General features: G+C 41.5%; 1 protein-coding gene across 1 annotated transcript in view; it reads right to left on the bottom strand.

The window, feature by feature from the left end:
* Positions 1-20,979, bottom strand: part of LOC119816944 (protein argonaute-3-like) — a 93,876-nt gene extending 72,897 nt beyond the window's left edge. The window contains 3 exon segments of the mRNA XM_038334045.1: positions 1,071-1,211; positions 12,175-12,346; positions 20,733-20,979. Of these exon segments, the coding sequence (XP_038189973.1) occupies positions 1,071-1,211; positions 12,175-12,346; positions 20,733-20,751 (332 nt within the window). The 5' untranslated portion in view covers positions 20,752-20,979.
* Between the last annotated feature and the right edge of the window lie 3,441 nt (positions 20,980-24,420).

Here is a 24,420-nt window from a genome sequence, read left to right as displayed (position 1 = left end):
GGACATAGAGAAAAGTGGCTGACAAACTGCCAATATAGGCAGGACGGTCTTTCAAATTTCTTGCTTTACTGAAAAGTCTACCAGATACTATAGGCATGCAGGTGACTGTCCAGGCAGCCAGATATTTCTGTCATTTCTAGAATTTTGGAAGTTCCTTACAATGAATTTCCTGCTAATTCAGGGACTATTATATCCTTCTGGAGTCTCTGATAGAGTTAAAGACTAGTTATACTTTTCCTTAGTTATGATAAAAGATAAATTAGATATGAAATTTTAGAGTCACAAAGATAGGATAGAATATTTTATTTAATTTTTTCAAATACAAATAGACTAAATATTGTAACTGTAATTCTTACTTAATAACCATTTTGTTTTATGTAATTTTAAATGGTTAAAGTTAAAATCTTCCCTTTTAATTATACAGAAAAAGGCAAATGATGTGGGATGTCCTTCTGTACACTGCAAATATGTTTTGTTTGTACTGGTTGATGAATAAAGCTGCTTTGGCCTATGGCAAGGCAGAATATAGCTAGGCAGGAAATACAAGTAGAGATATAGGGAGAAAGAAGGTTGAATGGAGAGAAGATAACAGCAGGAGCCACAGAAGCAAGACATGTAGAAAATGAGGTAATGCCACAGCCATGTGGCAATACATAGATTAATAGAAATGAATTAATTTAAATGTAAGAGCTAGCTAGTAATAAGCCTGAGTCCATCACCCAAACAATCCTAGTTAATTTATAGCCTCTGAGGAATTATTTTATAAGCAGCTGCAGGAGTGGGTGGGGACAACAAAATAGCTTCTGGATACAGGGAGATGGCTCAGTGGTTAAGAGCACCTTGTTCTTGCAGAGGATCCAGAAATGGTCCCCAGAACCCACATGGCTGCACACACAACCAGCTATAACTCAAATTATAGGGGATCTGACACCCTTTCTGGCCTCCTCAGGTACTGCACAAACATGATGTACAGGCATACATGCAGGCAAAGTGCTCATCACATAAAATAAGAATAAATAAACCTAAAAAAGACTGAAATAAAAGGAGATATAGCACAGATATAGCTTTACAATAAAGAAACATATCTTACCCCAGTAGTTGCCACAGGAAGTGGATTGGCTGTGTAAAGGCTTCTTTTCCCATCATAGACTGGTCTACGGTCTCCAAATATAGTCACTTTAAAATGCTGAACCATTGAGTCAACTACTTCCCTAAGGAAGGGAAAAACACATTCTCATAATCCTCTGCAAAATGAAATGCAAAACTATGAAATAGCTCATGGCACTGTTTAATGACTTTAAGATTTTGGTTTCAGAACCATAGCTCAAGAGAGCAGAAAGACAGCCCACTGGCAAAGGATGACACATATTTCCCAAAGACAAGAATGAATCCAGTAAACCAATCATTTTGGGATACTGTTGACCAGAAAAATATTATTAGAATTTGACTCAAAATCCCTTTCATCTTCTCTAAGCACTCCCTGACTGTTTACCTTCTTTCTCAAGCAGTAAGGTGTTCTTTGTACTGTGCTAAAATACATCCTGTTTGCATCTCTATTTAGAACAATCAGTCAGCTGTATCACAATTATATTCTTCATTCCTACGGTGAGTTTCTGAAGAGTAACAAACACATCTATATTCCCTACACTACCCACTCAACAATGTCACCTAATCAGTGAGGTGCTGTGAAGTGTCCATCTGGGGATGGAGCTCAGGGTTAGTGTGTCTGCCTCACATGCACAGGCCCCATGCTCACTCCCCAGTACCACAAGGAGAAAATTCTAGCCAGATGGTTATGGTGCACGCCTTTATACCCAGCACTTAGGAGGCAGAGGCAGGTGGATCTCAGTAAGTTTGAGGTCTGCCTGGTCTACAGAGTGAGTTCCTGGACAGTCAGGACTGTTACACGAGAAACCATGTCTCAAAAAACAAAGAAAAAAAACTCTATTTTAATTCCACAAACATTTGATACCAATATATAGTAACATGGAAAGGCATTAAAGACTTACATTAAGAAATTATAGACTATGGAGAATTATACCAAATACCACTTTTCCTCTTCTCCTCTCTCTCTCTCCTCCTTTCTCTCTTCTCTCTCCTCTCTCTCTCTCCTCTCTCCTCTCTCTCTCTCCTCCCTCTCTCTCCTCTCTCTCTCTCTCTCTCTCTCTCTCTCTCTCTCTCTCTTTTTCTTAGACAGTATAAAGCCTTGGCAGTCCCAGAAGTCGCTCTGTAGACCAGGTTGGCCTCAAACTCACAGAGCTCTGCCTGCCTCTGCCTCCTGAGTGCTGGGATTAAAGGAGTGCACCACCGCAGCCTGGCTCTACTCACAAGTTCTTAAAGACAGTGAAAAGGCATTTAGAAGGATCTAAGCCAATTTATGTTTAGAGAGGAACTGTTTCCACAATCTCAATACATCACAACGAGATTACACTTGTACAGTGCTGGTATAATTTAAACTAAAACCAAAAGATTAAAATCTAGCCCAGGTGGATGGGGAGAAAGGGAGAGAAGGAAATCAGCATTTTCCAGAAAAAAAAACCTACTAAGCTGACTTGAATCCCACAAAAACTTACATAGCACAAAAATCTCTATTTTCCACTCAGCTTTTCAAATTTTTTATTTTACTGAAACTCTTTTAACCCAATATCATGTCTTTCATACTTAATGTGACACCAAAGATTTGATTCACCTATCTTCTTTGGGTTCATTCAGAGACTGCTATTTAAAATTTCCTTTTATGAGTCAGGCACTGGTGGTGCACACCTTCAATCCCAGCACTTGGGAGGCAGAGATAAGGGGGATCTCTGAGTTTGAGGCCAGCCTGGTCTTCAGTGAGTTCCAGGACAGCCAGGGCTACATAGTAAAAGTTTCCTTTTGTGGCCATTATTTTAAAGTCCATTTTTATATGCCACTGCCAAATAAATCAAAAAAGTTTACAAACTCCTAGAAGCCCAAACCACTCTAAACAACAAAACGGTAGGGGAGACTGAGATGGTAGAGTCAAAATACTTTGGAAATAAAAGCATCCTGCTTTGATATAGCACACAGCGTTTCCTTAATAAATTTCTAGCAGTAGAAATTTACTTCAGTGGCCTTCCAAAGCTGAGCAGAAAACATCTATGGCTGAATTCAAAAAATTTACTCTAGAGTTAAATCTGGTTTTGTTACCACTTCTATTTAAGCAATGGTGCCTATGCCCTCCTTAATACCCAAACTTGGAACCTGGCTGGTCTCCTCTCTCATGACCTGCCGACCCTGCCTCTGCAGCATTCCTAACTCCAACCTTCACTTCCCATTCTTTACCACCTCAGACTAAGACTTAGTCCTACAACTTGGGTTACCTAAGTTTTTAGTTTTTAATGTCTTTAGTTTTCTTCTTCTCCAGTCCGACCTACATATCACTGCTAAATAAACCCCTAGGCTACACTTTTACTCCTAAAGGACAAAAGCTGATGTTAGGGTCAGGCACGGCAGCGCATGCCCTTAATCCCAGCACCTGGGCGACAGGGCAGGTAGATCTCTGTGAGATCTAGACCAGCCTGGTCTGCAGGAAAAAAAAAAGATAAGTTAATCATCCTTGTCAGTTCTTAACACATAAAACCCCTCTGACTGATTTTATTCCCTGCCTTCTCCTTACCCTATCCTACCCTGTTATTCCTCTGATGTGCTTGATAAAGTATGTATTCTTACATGTTCTTTTTTTCCTGAAAAAATATTAAGTTTAATATTTGCCATCATGCTCTGAGGAGACAGAGACAGGAGTATCTCAAGTCTGAGGCCAATGTGACCACACAGTGACCCACACAGACTTCAAAACAACAACAAAATCCCATAATGTTACTATACACATAACATTGATTACAACTAAAAACTATGTTAAGGGATAGCAATGCCATTTTTTGTTTTGTTTTTCTAGACAGGGTTTCTTTGTGTAGCCCTAGCTGTCCTGGAAGTCACCCCATTGAACAGGCTGGCCTCAAACTCAGAGATCCCTCTGCATCCCGAATGCTGGGGTTAAAGGTGAATGCCACTACTGATGGGATGCAATGTCCTTTTTAGAAGTGCACTGTTACATAGTACTCAAGCATGGTTTCTTTTGTGTTGTAGGACCTAACAAACTTCACGTTCAGCATCATGTTCAAGGCAGAGCCAGCTGAGCACACTCAAAGCTCCCATGCTTTAATTAAACTAGGTATAGTGCACCATGACTGCAATTTTAGCCCCTGGGAGACAGAGGCAAAGTAATCAGAAGTTCAAGCTCATTCTTGGCTACACAATAAGTTCAAGACCATCCTGGAATACATAAGACTCTGTCTGACATAGGAGAAGCACTAATACTTGCTCATAAGAGTATATAAGAATCATTCCTTAATGCCATCAAAAAATCTCACTACTTCTGCTCTTTTGTCTTCAAAGAAAACGAGCCTTTCTGGAAACTCAGAGTTCCCCTTCAGACAGGAGCATCTTCCCAGACTCAGAATGCCTTAAGACAAACAGCTCATTAGTCTTCAGAACAACAAAGTAAGTTTAAATGTAAAAAATAAAATGGAACATTTATTATTATTTCTTTAACTCAAAGCAAGTAGATAGAGTAAGAAATTAATTATAAACACAAGTTCTACCTTGGCGCTATTTATGCAAATGGTTGTGGAGACCACCTGGGCAACAGAGACATCAATGATGTCTACAGTCTCTATAGCCCAAGCTGGTCTCAAATTCATATCAACCACCTACTTCAGGCTCCCTCCTAACTGCTGGTATGACAGGTCTGAGCCAATACATCTAGCTTCTAAACATTCTAATACCAAGAATGAATTCTAGCAATTATTTGTCTTCTATTATAACAATGTAAGTGGGGAAGGTGGAAATATGGTCTTTTTTTGTTCAAATGTAGAATTTTTAGCAGAACATTGGTGTGCACTGTTAGACAATTTCTTAGCTTTATAAGAAGTGAAACTACACAAATACAATGCATAACATTTTAACTTAAATTTTCTAATTAAATTATTTTTTTGTGTGTGGGTATGTATGTATGTATGTACGTACATACGCGGGTAGGTGCACACACCATGGCATACATGTAGAGGCCAGAGGACAATTGGAGGAATCAGTTCTCACCTGCTGCCATGTGGACCTCAGGGATGAAACTCAGGACGTCAGGACATCAGATTTGGCAAGAGGTGCTTTTACCCACTTAAATCTTTTTGTCAGCAATTTTCTTAAATGGGGTCCTATGGTACAAGCTCTGGCTATACTGGAGCTCACTATGCAGACTAGGTGGTCTGTAACTCACAGAGATCCGACTTCCTCTGTGTCTGTGCAAGGATTAAAAGTGTATGCCACTACACCAGGCCAATAAGCCCAACATTTTAACTTAAAAAGATTGTTTAATAAAAATAAAGTTGGAAAGAAAATTTAAGGGAAAGAAAATTTAAGTAAATGGAGCTAAGTTTTACCAAAATTTAATGGCTTCCTTTCACTAATAAAATTAACTCTGGGGAAAGGAGAATTCTTGCAGAAAATAATATTCTTTCTAGAACTTCAAACTACAGTTTAAAATTAAGATTTTTTTCTGGCACTTACTCTGAAAATGGAACTTACCTGATTATGTTGAGTCTTTTTAAAAAAAGATTTATTTATTTATTGTGTATACAACATTGCTTCCATGTGTGCCTGCAGGTCAAAAGACAGCACCAGATCTCATTACAGATGGCTGTGAGCCACCATGTGGCTGCTGGGAATTGAACTCAGGACCTCTGGGAGAAAAGCCAGTGCTCTTAACCACTGAGCCATCTCTCCAGCCCATGTTGAGTCTTAAAAGGGCTACAGCCTACCTTCCCACTCTTACCTCAACTATCACTTCCTACACCTTAGTACAAAGTCTTCTGATGCCATCATGCTGTGGTACACAGACTGTAAATTATAATTTAACAAACAAGTATTTAATTTCAACATTTAAATACTGGGGGCTGGAGAGATGGCTCAGAGGTTAAGAGCATTGCCTACTCTTCCAAAGGTCCTGAGTTCAATTCCCAGCAACCACATGGTGGCTCACAACCATCTGTAATAGGGGACTAGTGCCCTCTTCTGGCCTGCAGGCATATACACAGAGAGAATACTGTATACATAATTAATAAATAAATATTAAAAAACATTTAAATACTGGATAAACTTGAGTAAGGGGAGGCTGCCTGTTTGTTCCCTACCACCTAGACTCGAAGTAACCACACAGAAACTGTATTAAATCACTGCTTGGCCTATTAGCTCTAGCTTCTTATTGTCTAGCTCTTACATCTTAATTTAACCCATTTCCATTATTTTGTGTATCGCCATGTTGCTGTGGCTTACCAGGAAGGTTTTAGTGCCTCTGTCTCCTCTGGTGGCAGCTACATATGAATTACATGGCATCTCCCTGACTCTGACTACTCTCTCTATATATCTTTTCCAGCCTGGCTATATTCTGTTATGCCATTGGCCTAAAGCAGCTTATTTATTAACCAATGGCAATAAAACATATTCATAACATACAGAAGGGAATCCCACATCGCTTGAGGTCTTATTTTCTAAAATATATGGATTGATTTTAGTTATTGTGACCACTCACGTCTTTAAAAAAGGGGGGGGGGGGCTGGAGAGATGGCTCAGCAGATAAGAGCACTGCCTGCTCTTCCAAAGATCCTGAGTTCAATTCCCAGCAACCACATGGTGGCTCACAACTATCTATAATGAGGTCTGGTGCCCTCTTCTGGCCTACAGGCATACATGCAGACAAAATATTGTATACATAATAAATTTAAAAAAATATATATATATACATATATATACACCATTTTAAATTTACTTATTAAACCCACCTTCTTACCAAATGTTCATTATTTTTCTGTTTTTTATAATTAAAATTTTATTTCTGTACATAAGTGTTTGCCTGCCTATATGTCTACACACTATGTGTATGCCTGGTGCTCACAGAGGCCAGAAGAGAATGCTAGATCCCCTGGGGCTGGAGTTACAGATGGTCGTGAGTCACCAAATCAGCCAGAGCTCTTAACTGCCGAGCCACAAAGAAGTCATTTTAAATCAAAACAACAACAACACAAAAAGGAGACAAGACCAACAACACATACACCCAAAAGCAGAAAATAAGTCTAGAGAGTAACTCTGCAGAGAAGCTGACTCATGGAATGACTCATGAGCATTTCCTGGGTATTTCTCCAAGAGAACTCCTCCGGCTACAGTGGAAATTCATTTGGCTAGGATACCTACTCGAGAATTATGATTAATGCCTTAGTTCTAAATATCTGTTTATGCAGTACAAGAAATGCCTCAAAGTATTAGAGATCTCTAGTCATTTACGAAGATCACTTGATATTATAGAAGGTAGCAACACAATCTTTACATTAATAAGAAACAGTTTGATGTAGCTTTATCCATTTTGAAAATGTTAGCCAGAACTAATTGCTGCATTTTAACCCCTAACTATTTTGATAATGTTCATAAGGAACTGAACAGGCCCATGCCTGTAATCCCCACGCTTAGAAGACTAAGGCAGGAGGATCACTGAAAGATCGAGAAAAGCCTAGGCTACAGAGTAAGATACTGTCTCAAAAGGGATGGGAGGTTGTGAAAGGTCTATTTAGTTCCTATTATCCCTACTCCTTGAAGCAGATCTCCTTATATATAGTCCAGGCTGGCTTAGAACTTGTTAGATGTAGACCAGGTTAACTTCAAACTCACTATTTAACTAAGGTTGGCCTCTTAACTCATGGTTATCTTCCTTCCTGCTTCAGTCTCCTAAGTGCTGGGATCACAGACACATACCAGCCAACCAGCAACAAAGACTAACCATCACAGGTCCACCCTTTGTCAACATAAAAATTATTATTATTATTATTATTTTGGTTTTTTGAGACAAGTTTTGGCTGTAGCTTTGAGCCTGTCCTGGAACTAGCTCTTATAGAGCAGCCTGGCCTCCTCACTCAGAGATCTGCCTGCCTCTACCTGCCAAGTGCTGGGATTAAAGGTGTGCAGCACCACCACCACCCAGTGAAACACATTATTTTTATCTATAGTATTCTATCCCCAGTTCTCAAAGGTTGTAGCAGCTTATGATGCAAAATGCATTTAGTTAATCTAGAGGAGGCGTCCCCCCCAAATCTAAACAGTTCTAACAATTTCCAAATACCCCAGTCGAAAGTGTCTTCTGAGACTTAAGGCAATCTCTCAATTGTGAGCTGTTGTAAAATAAAACCCCAAGTCCTATATCCCCAACAAATAACATTACAAAGAAAATGTTAAGAAAAGAGAGGAATAGGAATAGGAAGTGAAGACCAGGCCAAAGACTGATACCCAGCAGGGAAAACACCAAACTCTGTGGTCCCATGACTCACAGTCATTTGAACTGAACTCTAATAGCCATGGGTAGCCCCACCCCTCCCTTGGGCTGGCTCGATCCTATGCCTGCAGCTTTTCTAGGTGTACTTCTCAAGGTCCTGGCATCTCTAACATCAACAATTTAGATTTTACTTTCAATGACCTCTCAGGGCCCCTTCGTAGGGACTCTGGCACTGCCATTTTCAATATACTGTGTAGCCTCAGTGGCTTTCCAGAAACTCAGTACAAAGTTTTAGAACCATGCAACCTTTGAATTTTTCCACCAAGTTGTGCTATCAGACCAAGATGTAGTCTGGTATTCTGCTGCCACAGGTGAAGTGGCTTCTGTGCACCCTGGTGGCTGAACCCAAGAAAACACTTCCATGGGCAGTTGTTTTCTTTCTTTTTAACTTTCCTTTTATTTATTCTATGTGTAAATAATCATGCTTTTTGATCCCATTCATTTCCCTGTCCCTTTGCATCTGCCCTCTGGCCCTACAAACACCTTCCCTAATAAAACATTATTTAAGAGAAAAAAAGGGAAGAAATTAAAAATCTCATCATGGAAGCTGCAGAATGACACAGTGAGTCACACAGTAAACCCTTTTGTCCATGTATCTTTACTTGCAAGTGTTCATTGCAGAGTCATTGATTTGGTTCTAGGCCTCTGGTTTCTACACTATCGATGGGACTTTTCTTGAATGTCCTGTAGTTGTCTGTGTTGTGGAGATCCTGCAGCTTTGGGTCTGTGGGTCAGGTCCCTTCACACACTCCAGCAGATCATAGATGGGGGGTTTGTTGACACGGGCCAAGTCAATAACCCTGGTTTTAGGCCTGGGCAGCTGCAGGATTGGTTCACGGTCCACTTCTCCTCTGTCCCCATCACTAGGGTGAGCTCTCCAGCACTGCTAGAGCTAATTTACCCCTTGTAGCAATGAGCAAGGGGCAGGGGCAGTTCTCCTGCCTTCACACCCTCAGGGCTGGCTTTCCCACACCTACACCACAATGGCCAGCTCCACTGTGTTGCCCAGCATGGTACAGGGACCATTCTTCAAGGCACTACAGCAGATGAGGGGCAGGAACAGCCCTCCCACTTCCATGACCTATACCAGCCATTGATGGGTGAGGAGGGAGGTGAGGGAAGGACATCTCTCCTCCACCCATGCCATCTATCAAATGAGTAATGGGAATGGACCCCCTACATCAGGGCTGGGTCACCCACACCTCTGACAACAGGGCCACCTCTGCTATATTGCCTACGCTAGGAGCCAGGCCTGCTTTCCAGAGTGCTGCAGCTGGAGAGGGTCAGCTCTCTGTTGCAGGTGGTAAGGGGCAACGAGTAAAGGAGGCATCTCTCCCCCACCCCCACCGCCACATGACAGACAAGCCAACAGGGCTGGCTCTATTGCCCAGGGCCTGCTCTACTGAGTCTTGTAGTTGGTGAGGGGCAGGGACAGCTTTCCTGCTCTTGTGACCTCAGTGCCAGTTCTCCCACGCACCCCAGGAGTGGATGGGCAGAGTGGGAGGGAGAAGGTGGGTGGCTGTCTTCAAGGGAATCCCTGCAGCAGCATTCTCCACGCATCCTCAGTTAAGGCTCTCTCCTTTCAAAGGAGCTGCATGTTCACAAGCTGGACTCTGATGGTGAGTTTCTGGACTCCTGGCCCCTTCCTCTTATCCCAGTACAAGACGAGAGGTTTATTTATTTAGAGATAAAGTCTCTGTCTCTGTCTCTCTCTGTGTTGTGAAACAGGGTTTCTCTGAGTAGCCCTGGCTGTTCTGGAACTCAAACTCACTTTGTAGACCAAGGCTAGTCTCAAACTGAGAGCTGCCTGCTTCTACCTCCCAAATGCTGGGATTAAAGGCGTGTACTACTGCCACCTGGCTCTGGGATTTCTCTTTGCTGACATTACTTTCTTTGACAATGTCAGCTCATCTCAACACATCCTTCTTACATGTGTCCTTGAACTTGCTCATCCTCCTTTCCTCACCAAGCTGCACATTTGAAGTATCTTTCTGATCTCTCACTGTAGGTCTGACGAAGAGCGGTGAGAGGAAATTAGGTCACAGCCTGGATGCCACCTGTCTTGAAACTCCCTCCATCAAACAATACTGTCCATTACTTTTAAATTCATTCTCAGTCAAATTTTCAGAACACAGGCAGAATTCAGCCAGATTTTTTTTTTTGCCATAATATGACACAAATAAGCTAGATAGTCTATTTCTGGATTGGGTGGCTTCCAGAAACCTTATAACTAGGCCTCTGCTATCTGCATTCTGGGCTTCCAAAGTCCCTTCAAAATGGCCCATAAGATCTGCTGACAGCATTCTAGGGCTTCTCTAGCCGAAGTCTTCCAAACAACAACACAAAGAAAGCATTCCCAGCCCAAAAGAGAAGACTGGGAAGACAAGGGAAGACTAGACTACAGCAAGACACGAAGCGCTTGACCACATTATGTCCATAGTCAGGAAAGTCAAGAAATAAATGTTACTACTCAGCCGGCCTCTTCTTTTTTCCTCTTTCATTCCATTTGGAACCATAGTCCTTGGGATGGTACCACCTACATTCAGGGTGGGTCTTTTGCCCTCAGCTAACCCTCTAAAAATTTCCACACCCAGGAGTGTCTCCTGCGTGATTCCAAATCCAGTCAAGATGACCAGAATGACTCACCAACACCCCTACGACATTTGCTCTTCTCTACCTGCTGCATTCGTCTTCTGTTGTACGGAGAAGCGGGCAGCGGGCTAGCTTAATCCCCGAAATAAGAAATATGACATGTCTTGTCATACTATTTTTTTTTTTTGGTTTTTCGAGACAGGGTTTCTCTGTAGCTTTGGAGCCTGTCCTGGAGCTAGCTCTTGTAGACCAGCTGGTCTCGAACTCAGAGATCCACCTGCCTCTGCCTCCCGAGTGCTGGGATTAAAGGCGTGCGCCACCACCGCCCGGCTCTTGTCATACTATTAAATTACAAATTTCTTTTACTTTTCATTTACTTATTATTTTTTAATTTAAAAATGTGGGAGAGGGCGTATACTCCCACCACCATCGTTTTAAAGTGAGCATTACAAAAATGGTAAGACGAAGTGTGGAAGAAAAAAAAAACACAAACAAATTAACTAACAGCTGCTGTGGAGCAATCTTCCTACACTGTAAAGATGCTACTCCCATTGATTCATAAAGAGCTGATTGGCCCATGGCTGAGCAGGATAAGGTTAAGCGGGAGAGTAAACCTAAGAGAATACTAGGAAGAATGAGGAGGAGTTCGGGGAAATGCTATGAGATGCGGAGCAAGCAGGATGGGAAATATTACATGAAGTAAATGAGCCCTGGGGCAGCACGTAGATTAATAGAAATGGGTTAAGTTATAAGAGCTAGCTAAAAACAAGTTTAGGCTATTGGTCGAGCATTTATAATTAATATTAAATCTCTGTGTGGTTATTTGGGAAGTGGCTGGTGGGACACAAAAGTCCGCCTACAAACAGCAACACAAAGACATGCTCAGAATACTTGACCAGATTACAAACAACATGTGGATGACTTGAACCTTTTCTATTACCACATGAATAGCATGGAAAGTCATACATAATGGGATAATCTGAAGGACGTTCACAAATTTATCATCCACTGCTGAAGTACAAATTTCAAAACAAATTACCATGTATTCCTGTTATGTATATACATTCCATGTATACCATGTCAAAAAGTTATGTCTTATCATTGTTATTCAAACATGTAAGAGAGAGACACATATAATTTACTAAGGCAAATACAAACAGCAAATGGCAGTTAGACTTCATGATTCTTACCTGTTCACTCTCCTAGGACACTTGTCTGGTTTAATATCTACCTCATAGAGGTAGACATCAATCTTTGGGATTTCAACTTGAAAACAGTTAGCCAGCAGTTTAATGGGTTTGCCCATAGTGCCATATCCAGGTCTTCTGGGCACTATGAGTAGGGGCTGGGCCCCAGTGGGTCCTGTAGGAAGGGGAAAAAGTGTCCCACAGTTAAAAGCCATCTTTACATAATCTTGTCAACTAGAGTAGGTTAGAACTCTAGGTACAGCTGGTAGATGTAAAACTTAGTTCTGAAAGGTGACATTATCCTTAGCATTTCTATTTCTTCCTCTCATTTTATTCTCTTCATTAAAAACAAGTAGCTAGGCTCTGGGAGGGATAGACAGAAGGACCACCGTGCAAACTCAAGTCAGCTAGCTCAGAGCAGAACCAAGCAGCAAGGGACCAACAGCAAAACCAATGAAAGAGAAAACGAAGAATAAAACTTAATATAAAAAGTAAAATGGGGGCTAGGGAAATGATGGCTGAGTGGAAAAGTAAGTGTACTAAGTTCATCTCCAAATTCAATGTGATGAAATGCGTGTGATTTTATACCTTTGGGCTCATGACTAACCAGGACACACGAGCATGGAACTTCTAGTACGCTCAGAGTTGCTATTCCAAATTCCATTTAATTCTTTATAAACTCATTCAAACAGACAGCAGTTACAGTCATATTGCCTACACCTAAATAATCTTTTGTACAATATTAAACCTGTTAAGGGTTAACTGTCTCAGATTTTAATATAGGAAAGAATATTTTAAGAAATTTTCTCCCTTGAAAATAAGAGCAATCGGGAGGCAGAGACAGGCAGATTCTCTGTGAGTTCAAGGCCAGCCTGTTCTACAAGAGATAGTCCCAGGACAGGCTCCAAAGCTACAGAAAAATCCTGTCTCGAAAAACAAACAAACAAATAAACAAAATAAAGAGCTAACATTAAGTAGCCCATTTTGCAATCTTTCCATTAACTATTTTGAAAATTCAAATAAACATGCATAACTTATGCTGTTAGGAGATTTAGAAATCAAATAGAATAGAGCATCAAAAATAGTATTTAAACAAAAATAAAATTAAAAATAGTACATACATTTATTGTGAAATTTTTATTGCAAATTTTCTTCTAAAAATGAAAAAATCTAAAAATGTCTCATTTATTCATGTTTATAGTCTATAAATACCTTCTGATTTCCCAAGAATTTGACAATTATGAAGTGAATAAAATAAGTGTCTGATATAAAATTAAAACTTTCAGATTATTTTATTAAACTGATATTCCAGTCAAAGCTGTGAACCAAATCACAAAATCAACATGATTATAAACTGACATATATAAAAATAAACTAATATATGTTTGTACCAACTAATTAAGCAAACTCTGCTCAAAGAATAAAAGGAAGCAGTACTTATTTATCTTTTCATTCATTTTACTGTTAAGCAAACTACAAAACTCCACATTTATAAAAAAGAAAGCATTAATTGTGTGAATCTCAATAGTCTTTTTTTTAAGCATTGGCTAGCCAAAGAAAGTCATTAATATTAACATAGACAATGCAGAAAACCGCAGAAACTCCAAGTACAAAAAGGCTGTTCATGTATCCTAACAGCATAATCATTATGTTTGAATACACACAATATTCTTTCTCACATCTGTTCTGTTAGTGAGCCAAGAATGAGGGTCTATGAGCATCCCCGACAAATGAATTAGAAAGGAGAAGTGTCTGGTAAATGCTGTTCATCCTAACACTCTCAGATCAAACAGGTCTAGAAAAGGAGTCAGTTGCAAAAAAATTATCTTTTTAGTTTTACTTTCCTGAAAACAGAACTATCACTTTGCCTTTTTTCTCTTATATATTAACTATTTAAAACAAATTACCTTCTAAGGCTTAAGAGCTGTAAAAGAATGTTTTGTTAGATTAACAAAAACACTGACTTCAGTCTTTCAGGTAGAATAAGTATTTTAAGAATTTAGAAACCAAATGAAACCAGATATATTATAAAGTAAAATAATTTTCAACTAGAATCCAAGAGCTAAAGACAATTTGGAAAGAATTTCCCTCCGAGCTAGGGTTTTTCCATATACACAAGGGAACTCTCCAGGGGCTATTCCCAGGCCTCTGCATACTGTCAGGCCAGGCCTACAAAACCAAACAAATGCAGTGTTCCCAATGAAAAACACAGTTAATACATATTAATACCAACTTATTAGGCAAATTTGCCCAAAGAATAAAAGGAAATAGCATCTATTTATCTTTTTATTCATTTTAGCTGGTTGTCACAACAGATAATTGACTAGTTTCTAGCTTGAATTTTAAAAGTAAGAATTGGTTGTATCATAGTGATAGGCTCATGGTTGTTTTTAAATATCTTCATTATGTTTATAAAACTACATTTTACTCTGTGAGTTCGAGGCCAGCATGGTCTACAGGAGCTAGTTCCAGGACAGGCTTCAAAGCTACAGAGAACCCCTGTCTTGAAACACTCCTCCCTCCCTCCCTCCCCCCAAAAAAACCTACATTTTAAGGTTAAATTTGTTTTGTTTTGACCTGTTCTTTAAAGTCTTTAGTGTTTGAGACATATTATATACTCCTGGCTGACCGGAAACTCATTATGCAGACTAGCCTGTCATAAACTCAGAGAGCCTGCCTCCACCTTCCCAGTGCAGGGCTAAAGTGGTTTGTCACCATAGTGGGCCCTAAATTCTTTCTTCAAGAGGAAAAGGGTGGCTATAATCAAAGTACATTATTGCATGTATGAAAAGCTTAAAATAGCCGGGCGGTGGTGGCGCATGCCTTTAATCCCAGCACTCGGGAGGCAGAGGCAGGCGGATCTCTGTGAGTTCAAGGCCAGCCTGGTCTACAAGAGCTAGTTCCAGGACAGGCTCTAAAAAAGCTACAGAGAAACCCTGTCTCGAAAAACCAAAAAAAAAAAAAAAAAGCTTAAAATATAATCAACTATTTTCCATATTAAAAACTTATAATTTCTTTAAAAGAAAAGAAAAATGATGCTTCTTGTCTCCTTTTTAATAGTCTCTCAGGGTACCCTATCATTAACAGAAAAGTTAAATTCTGAAACAATAATCAAAATAACCTTGCATGTTTTTTGTAATTCAAGCTGTCAGTCTTAAATAGCAAATGCTAAAATGTTGTAACAGTCATTTCAGGACAGCATGAACAAAATTTTCAGTGATAATACAGTAGGAAAAAACCCTTAGTATTTCCAAATTCCCAACCAACACACAAAAGTGCAATACGACATTTTCCCCCTCAAAAAAAATCATAAGTATAAAATTTTATATGACAATAAACACTTCCAAAATGGCACTGTGTATATTAGTGATTGTGAATCCACCATTCTCAATCTCCTCTTTCAATCCTCCCTCTTATTTTGAGGCAAGGTCTCTCTATGTAACCCGGCTGGCTTCCAAATCTCAGCTCTCCCCTCAGCCTTCTGGAGTGCTGAGAAGGCAGGAGTAGCCCATTCCATTATGACGGACTCCGCGTCTCATTCTTGATCTAGTTCTAGCTTCCTTTGCATCCAGCTTTTGTTCTTCTGAAATGTAGTCTCAAATGAGCTTTGCTTTTCCTGAACTTTATTTAGTGTTTTTGTACACATGCACCCCCATGCCTGTATCTACGTATGTCTGTATTGGTGGGACAACTTGAGGAGTCAGTTTTCTCCTTCAACTATGTGAGAAACCTCAGTTGACCTTGGTGGCAAGTTCTTTTTCCTTTACCCACTGAGCCAGCCATCTTGCTGGCTTCTAACTGACTCAAAAAAAGCCTTTTTTTATAAAAAGAAATACAGGGTTCTAGAACAACTATGATCAGAGAGGAATTAAAAGTTTAACTTAAGGAGGCTGGAGAGATGGCTCAGCAGTTAGAGAACTTCCTGCTTTTGCAGAGGACCCAGGTTCAGTTCCCAACACCCACAAATGGCTGCTCACTAAATTTTATAACTCCAGTTCCAGGGGACTCAATTCCCTCTTCTGGTTCTGTGAGCACCAGGCACACATGTGGTATACACAATACATAGATGCAGTCAAACTCTCATAAGGTAAAAGTAAATAACTCAAAAAAAAGTTTAGCCAGGACAGGCTCTAGAAACTACAGGGAAACCCTGTCTCGAAAAACCAAAAAAAAAAGTTTAGCTAAGGTTTCCCTTTTCCGCAAGATTGTATAAAACTACCAGCCATGGCAAATCGGCTTACATATTAGTAACTTATGATAAAAATAAACGATTTCCCTCCTTAGACATCTTCCCCTCTGCTGACTGTTTCTGTCCTTCCCGGTTTCCACAGTCATTAAGTCCCAAAGAAATCACACAGAGGTCTACATTAATTATAAACAGATTGGCCTAGTATCTCAGGCTTCTTATTAACTCTTATAATTTATATCAGCCCATAATTCTTGTCTGTGTTAGCCACGTGGCTTGGTACCTTTTTTGGCGAGGCAGTCACATCTTGCTTCCTCTGTGTCTGGATGATGACTGCAGACTGAGATTTCCTCTTCCCAGGATCCTCTTGTTCTCCTTGCCCTGCCTCTACTTCCTGCCTGGTTATTGGCCAATCAGCATTTATTTAAAATACAAGTGACAGGGTACAGACCCTTGTCCCACAGCACCCCTCCGATGCTGGGAATGGAATTTTGAGTGTGCTAGAAAGCAATCCATAACTGAAACTCCCAGTCTTCCCACAGATTACTAGAGAATATTTACATTTAAGTATAATTTATTTCTGAACAACAGCTGAACTTTACCTGAAAATATAAACTAATGTACTAGTTTTCAAAATATAAGTAGCATTTAAATAACCATTTTCTGGTTTTCCTGTCTCATTTTATTTGGACACAAAGTACAGTTGTAGACCAGAAATACAGCTCAACTGCAATTAGACCAAAAACATAGTTTCATCAGAAGTACCCCTAAGGAATCACAGACATGCATGTAAATTATTACACAAAAATTAATTACTCCATTTTTTATTAAATCAATGTTCAGACGGTATGGTAGTGTGAATAAAAATGGCCCTATAGGCTCATGGAACTGGTACTATTAGGAGGTGTGGCCTTGTTGGAGGAAGTGTGTCACTGTGGGTAGATTTTGAGGTCTCAGATGCTCAAACCAGGTCTAGTGTCTCTGTTTTCTTCCTGCTGCCTGCTGATCAAGATGTAGAACCTCAGTTCCCTCTCCAGCACCATGTCTGACTGCGTGCTACCATGCTTCCTGCCATGACGATAATAGACTGAACCTCTGAAACTGTAAGCCAGTCCAATTAAATGTTTCCTTTATAAGAGTTGCCATGGTCATGGTGTCTCTTCACAGCAATAGAAATCCTAACTAAGACATATGGTTCTAAATTGGTGGGCTGTATAAGAAAAACCAAAAAAATCCCTTACAAAGCTAGGAACAGTCATACACATTTTTAATCTATGCAATGAGACCTAGTCTCAAAAATAAAATAAAATCCTTGTAATATTTCATGTGAACAGGAAAGGAAGGATAAATATTTTTAGTGAGGAATGCTCCATCATGAAATCATTACATGATATTTATATTTAACGTCCTCCATTGCACTACATAAATTTAAGGTTTCTATGTATCCACATAAAAATAATCTATCAGCAAGTGATTCCTGAGAAGATCCATTCAAAAGAAAAACAGAAGTTGAGAGCCAAAAATTTCAGTAGTATCCTAACAGGCTATTAAAGAACATCTATATCTATTTTTTGGGGGGCGGGTTCAAAACAAGGTTTCTTTATGTAACAGCCCCAGGTGTCCTGGAACTAGCTCTTGTAGCCCAGGCTGGTCTCCAACTCACAGAGCTCCGCCTGCCTTTGCCTCCCGAGTGCTGGGATTAAAGGTGTGTGCCATCACTGCCTGGCATATATCTAAATATTTTTAATTTAAGATTTATTTTATTGTTTAATGTGTATGAGTGTTTTGCCTGCTTGTATGTATGTGCATCATATGCTTGCCTGGTGCCCTTAGATGTCATAAGAGGGCACCAGATCCCCTGGGACTGGTGCTACAATTTTAAGCCACCACATGTTGCTAGGAATCGAACCTGGGTCCTCTGTAAGAGCAGCAAGTGCTCTTTTTTTTTTTTTTTTTGGTTTTTCGAGACAGGGTTTCTCTGTGGCTTTAGAGCCTGTCCTGGAACTAGATTAGCTCTGTAGACCAGGCTGGTCTCGAACTCACAGAGATCCGCCTGCCTCTGCCTCCCGAGTGCTGGGATTAAAGGCATGCGCCACCATCACCCGGCAGCAAGTGCTCTTAATTGCTGAGCCAACTCTCCAGTCCATATATCTAAGACATTTTAAACCAAAATATGTATTTGTCAAATTTTGAATTAAAAAAATCTAGTTGTCAATTTTCCTAAGTATATTTCCAATTTCACATTCACTGTTAACAATTACACAAAAGATGCAAGAACAACAATAAAATCAATCTCTCCTCTCTCTCTCCTCTCTCTCTCTCTCTCTCTCTCCTCCTCTCTCTCCTCTCCTCTCTCTCTCCCTCTCTCTCCCCTCCTCCTCTCTCTCGTCTCTCTCTCTCTCTCTCTCTCTCTCTCTCTCCGCTCTCCTCTCGCTCTCTCTCTCTCTCTCCTCTCTCGTCTCTCATCTCTCTCATCTCTCTCTCCTCTCCTGTCTGTCTAAAACAGGGTCTTACTATGTAGTCCTGTCTGGCCTTGAACTCAAAGACTGACCTACCTCTGCCTACCAAGTACTAGGATTAAAGGTGTGAGCTACAATGCCTAACCCAAAAACCATTTCTGATGTTAACATTCTTGATCCTGATACTAGACAACAGCCAATCATACATAAACTTTATTGAAGAATAAACTCCGTGTTCCAAGATGACCAAGCAGGATTGACAAAACTTTTTGTTTTAATTTTAGTTTGTTTGTTGAAACAGAGTCTCACTATGTAGCCCCCCCCCCCCCCCCGGCTGTCCTGGAACTCTCTATGTAGACCAGGCCGGCCTCCGTCGCTGCCTCCTAAGTGCTGGGACCAAAGGTGTGAGCCACCATGCCCAAACTAGTTGATAAATCTTATAATCTATAAATGATGTGAAGACACATCAGTTACTCCACATTTTATCAAAAGAATACCCGAAAAGAAAAGGCAAAATTCATTTTCCCTAAGTGTGTCAGCTGACTAGGTGGTCTGATATCACAAGTACTTTCTAGAATGTTGTCAGTATTTGCATGTGAGAATACTTCATTTGGGGGAAATACCTTCAAAAGTTTTAGACAGGTGACTAACCAAGTATTCACTTTCATGCTTAGTTCTTCGGGCTTGACAACAAGGTAGCTATGTAAAAATCAGATCACTGGAAATACTCAGCTATCTTATAAAGCAAGAATAGTACAGATACAATGTAAAGTTTAACAACAATGGAAAGACAGCCTGAAGATAAACGCGTTGGTAATAAGAGTCTAAAACTTCAGTCTAGACAGATTTTGCATTTTAGAAAATATGAAGGAAAATAGAACACAGAAGGGAAAAAATGGTAGAAACTGTGAAGAAATTCCACGTGATAAAGGAAATGCTTGTTTGGACCCACTTGACGATTATGGCACTAATTTCTTTCACATTAGGTTTTCTTATATTTGGGGACCTTTCAAATTGGCAAGGGGAGATAAAAAACTATGGGACTTGTTATACCATAATAACAAGACAGTCCCCCAAATACTATGGAAACTATACATTACTGATCTTGTGGATGAAAAGGACTTTCAAATTTAGGGAACAAGGGTGATCACTTGGTAAGCAAACCGTTATGTAACACCTATTTCATGTCGCTCTCTCCAGTTACTTTAAAAGCGCTGACTTCTTTTTCCTTTTTAAAGACAAGCCCTGCGCAGGCTGCCATTTTTTTTTTTCTCTCAAAAGGCAAAACTGTTTTCTAAATCCGGATTTCCAGGTATATGCCAAGTGCTGCTGTAGGGAAATAGTGGCCGCATTCTCACAGAAGCAGGGATCCAGACTGAGAGAGCATCTCAGCGCCTCAGAGACTGCTTGCCACACTGCCACAGCCGTTGGGAATCTCGGATGCAAGCAATGCCATCTTGCATCTGACGTTGCCCGGACACCAATTTCAAACTCAATCCCATCGGTTATCTCAGAGTATCCTCACGCTACTTTAAGAGGGAGAAAGGGTGGTGACTGACTGTCCAGCCTGCATGGGACACACGACCCGGTTAAAGGATAAGCGCGGTCTTGAATATTTCCAGCTGGAATTACAAAAGCAAGGGCAGACTCCTCCATATCCTCAGGGGAGCAGCACTCTAGGGGGATGACATCGCCTCGATAAACCCAAACTTCAACCCTCCGGGTAGTTTTGCCAACTCAGTGGTCCCCGGAGAGTAGCCTGCGCGGCTGTGGAGAAGCCACCCGCGTTGGGCCCGAAAACCAGCTACTCCTTCACGACGCACGCTGACAGCACCCGAAATGGAAGGAGCGAGGATGCTCAGGGAACAACCGTGGGGTAACGACCCCACCCGCCCCGTCCCGCGGCCCCGACTCACCTGCGGAGCCGATTTCCATTCATGGAGCTGGGGGGAGTGCTTCACGAGAGAACGGTGCCGCCGCTGAGGCGACGAAGGGACGCCCTCCGAAAGCTCGGGCCGGGCAGAGGAGCCGCTGTCAGGCGAGGACAGAGGGGGGCGTGAGGCGAGGACGCTGAACCCGGTCCGGAACTTGCGTCGCCCGCAGCTGCTGACGCGTGCACCGCTCCCCGACCCGCCGGCCGCCGCCGTCGCCGCAGCCGCTCGCTCTCCCCGGCTGCCCCCGGAAGCACGCCCGCGTCAGTTCCGCTCCCCCGCTCGCGCCCCGCTCGCAGGGTCCGCAGCTCGCCCCGAGCCGGATCCGCGCGGGCACGACGTCCACGCCGGCTCGGCCAGCGCGCCGAGGACTCTGAGGAGGTGTGGGCGGGCGAGCGGGCGCCCGGTAGGGGCGGAGCCGTGCGCGCGCGGCCGCCCTGCTCCCCTGTGCCTGACGGTGACAATCCCGAGCGAGCGCCCGGCCTCTTCCCCGTGACAGTCTCCGGTCGGGGACCAGCCGGGGGCCGCTGCCTGAGGCGACGTCGCTGCCAGCCTGAGGAGCTCACCTGAGGGACAGCCTACCTGAGAGTGGCGGGTGACCATCCAAGGACATCCTCTGCCTCCTAGCTCCGCCTGCCACGCCCGCTTGGAGCGCAGGCACTGGGCGGTAACCACCACAGGAGATTCGCTAAGTACGCAAAGTTGCTTTAACCACTTTTTTTTTTGAGATGGACAAAAATAAAGTTCAATATAGTTTTAAAATAGATGATTAAGAAACGGACATTACCTGAGTACTAGAAGGGATTATTTCTGTGTTTAAACACTCTGAATCCCCTTGAGGAACCTAAACTCCTTGCTGGCACTAAAACACCTGGCTAAGGAGCCCCGGTCTTTTTCCTCTGAACTTCTCAAGACTATTTTACGACGAAACTGGTCCGCTTCCAGTTTCCCCGAACTGGTCAGGTGCTTTTCTGCTGAATTGGAGCCTTTGGGTTCCCATGACTAGAAATTCTCCCCTCCCATCCCATGCCAAACTTTGACCTAAGACATCTCCAGCGGCCTTTCCTGGACCACCGGTCTATGGTGGGTGACCCTGCTAGCTTTCCCTAGGAAACCTTTCTCCCGATGTGTGGGTTGTGGACTACTTTATGAACTGCCTCCAACCCATTAGAATGTAATCTAACCCGGAGACTAGATCCAGCACTTTATCACGCAAGCAGTACATCCTTAAAAAAATACTTGGCTCAGTGAATCCAGATACTATTTTATGCAAGTTTAGCAAGGATTCATTATAATTCCTGTGTCCCAATGAATCAATAATGTTTTGACTTTAAATACGTGTGTGTGTATATAAACATATATACACATTATATTTTCATTATCCTTTCCCTCCCCCATTAAATGGACTTTGGGATTAGCCACTTTATCTCTTTGAACTTCAGTTTTCTCCTCAGAAGAATTGAAAGGCCAACATGTGCAATGCACAGACAGCACAGAAGAAACCTCCCAAATGTTAATAACAAAAATCTTTACTATGGTTACAGTTTCGAAGCACTTAATGGATGTGCTTACTATATAATAAACAGAGGGGGCTCCAAGCCCATCTGATACATCAATTCTGCCTTACTTTCTTCTTCCTGTTGACTGAAACACCCTTCCGAATTTTAAAATATCAAATAAGCAGATGCCGCACCACATCTTAAAAGGTAATCCAGAGGCCAGGCAGTGATCACACATGCCTTTAATCCAGCACTTGGGAGGCAGAGGCAGACGGATCTCTGTGAGTTCGTGGCCAGCCTGGTCTACAGAATGAGTTCCAGGACAGGCTCAAAAACTACAGAGAAACCTTTTTTTGAGGGGAGGGGGTGTCAATCCATATATAGATAGCATGATCTAAGCCTCAAGAGTAAATCCCAAACCCATGCAAGGACCTATCATACCCTCACCTCTTGATTCTGGAACTAGTCCCTCAAATGAATGCAAGCTTATCTAGCTTCTTCCAGAAAACACGGTATAGTCACAGACTAAGTGGGTTTGTTTGTTTGTTTTATTTTCAATGTGTATGAGTGTTTGGTCTGCACATAACTGTGCACATGGGTGTCTGATGCTCATGGAGGCCAGAAGAGAGTGTCGGATCTTTGGGACTGGAGTTAAGACAGTTGGCAACAGCCGTGTGGGTGATGGTAATGGAACTTGGGTCTTCAGGAAGAGCAGACAGTGCTCTTAGCCACTGATCTATTGCTCTAGCCCCAAGGTACCATCTCTTTGAACACTGTAACAAGATTTGGGCCCTTAGATTCAACAAAATCCAACAAGTGTCTATGATATGTTCCTATCTACTTCTGTTATGCAGAACCACACCTTTGCAGAGTAAGCCCATGTGAAAGTCTCATGAATTGAAATTTAAAGCAGGGAGATAAGAAGGTCTTGGAGATTCTTGCCAAGGCAAAGGTATGTGAGGCTTTCTCCTGACCAAACACTGTTTTGAGGTAATATACTTCCAAAGGACACAAGGTTTTGTGTATCTTGTTAACTGCCTCAGCTTCAGTGCTGAGAACAATGCTTATTGCTGCCCTATAAGAACACATTAAGTTAAAAAAAAAAGAAGAGCACATTAAATAACTATTTGGATAGATGGATGGATGGATGGATGGATGGGTGGGTGGGTGGTGGATGGATGGATGGATGGATGGATGAATGGATGGATGGATGGACAAATGGATGGATGGGCTTCAAGGACAGGGCACTGATTGTTCTCAGAAGGAAAAACTATAAAATACAAAAGCACAGTGCTCAGCGGCCACCAGGAAATGAAATTTTTCTTTAAATACCATACAAAAAAATCATGAACTAATAAATTGGACATGAAAATGGAAAATTTTTCCTATTCAAAATGAAAAGGCAAGCCATAGATTAGGATAAATTAATATATGTAATATATATACATATATGATATATACATACATATATTATGCACATATATGATATATACATATATTATGCATATATATGCTATATATCATACATATATTTCCAACAAAGAACTTGAATTTTATAACCCCCCCACCCCCAAGACAGGGTTTCTATGTAGCTTTGGAGCCTCTCCTGGAACTCACTCTGTAGACTAGGCTCCAATCTCTGCCTCCCGAATGCTGGGATTAAAGGCATGCACCACCCACCCCGGTGAATTTTTAAAGTTTTTATAGCTCAGTGAGACAATCCAAATTTAAGATGAGTAAAATAGAAGAAGAATTTAACAAAGATATCAGGATAGCAAGTGAGTACATGGATACATGATCGACACCAGAGCAAAGCACAAAGTACCAAATACTCAGTGCACTCAAAGGATAGAGTGCCCAACTACCTACTTTAATAAGGAGGAAGACCTCGGAGCTTACAAGTGAGATGAAGAGTGCTCACTTTCTTCCATTGCCACTATTACTCTACCACCACCCATAGTGCATCTGTCCTCCACTTCCTGTGTTAGCTAAGACACAGGCTAGAAAACGATAGTATCTACCAGTGGTTTCTACAATAATGACTTGGCACTTGCAGCAAGCACAATGTAAAACGGGCTTTAGGATTCAAAGAGCCAAGACCAGAGGCTCTCTGCTTCTCACCATAAGCCTGGATATCCACTCTTTCTTCTTTCGTTCTTTCTTTCTAAAAAGAT

Source organism: Arvicola amphibius, chromosome 6, assembly GCF_903992535.2.
Source record: "Arvicola amphibius chromosome 6, mArvAmp1.2, whole genome shotgun sequence".
NCBI lineage: Eukaryota > Metazoa > Chordata > Mammalia > Rodentia > Cricetidae > Arvicola > Arvicola amphibius.
The sequence above is the reverse complement of the archived record's forward strand: the minus strand, read 5'-3'. Positions and strand labels throughout refer to the sequence as shown.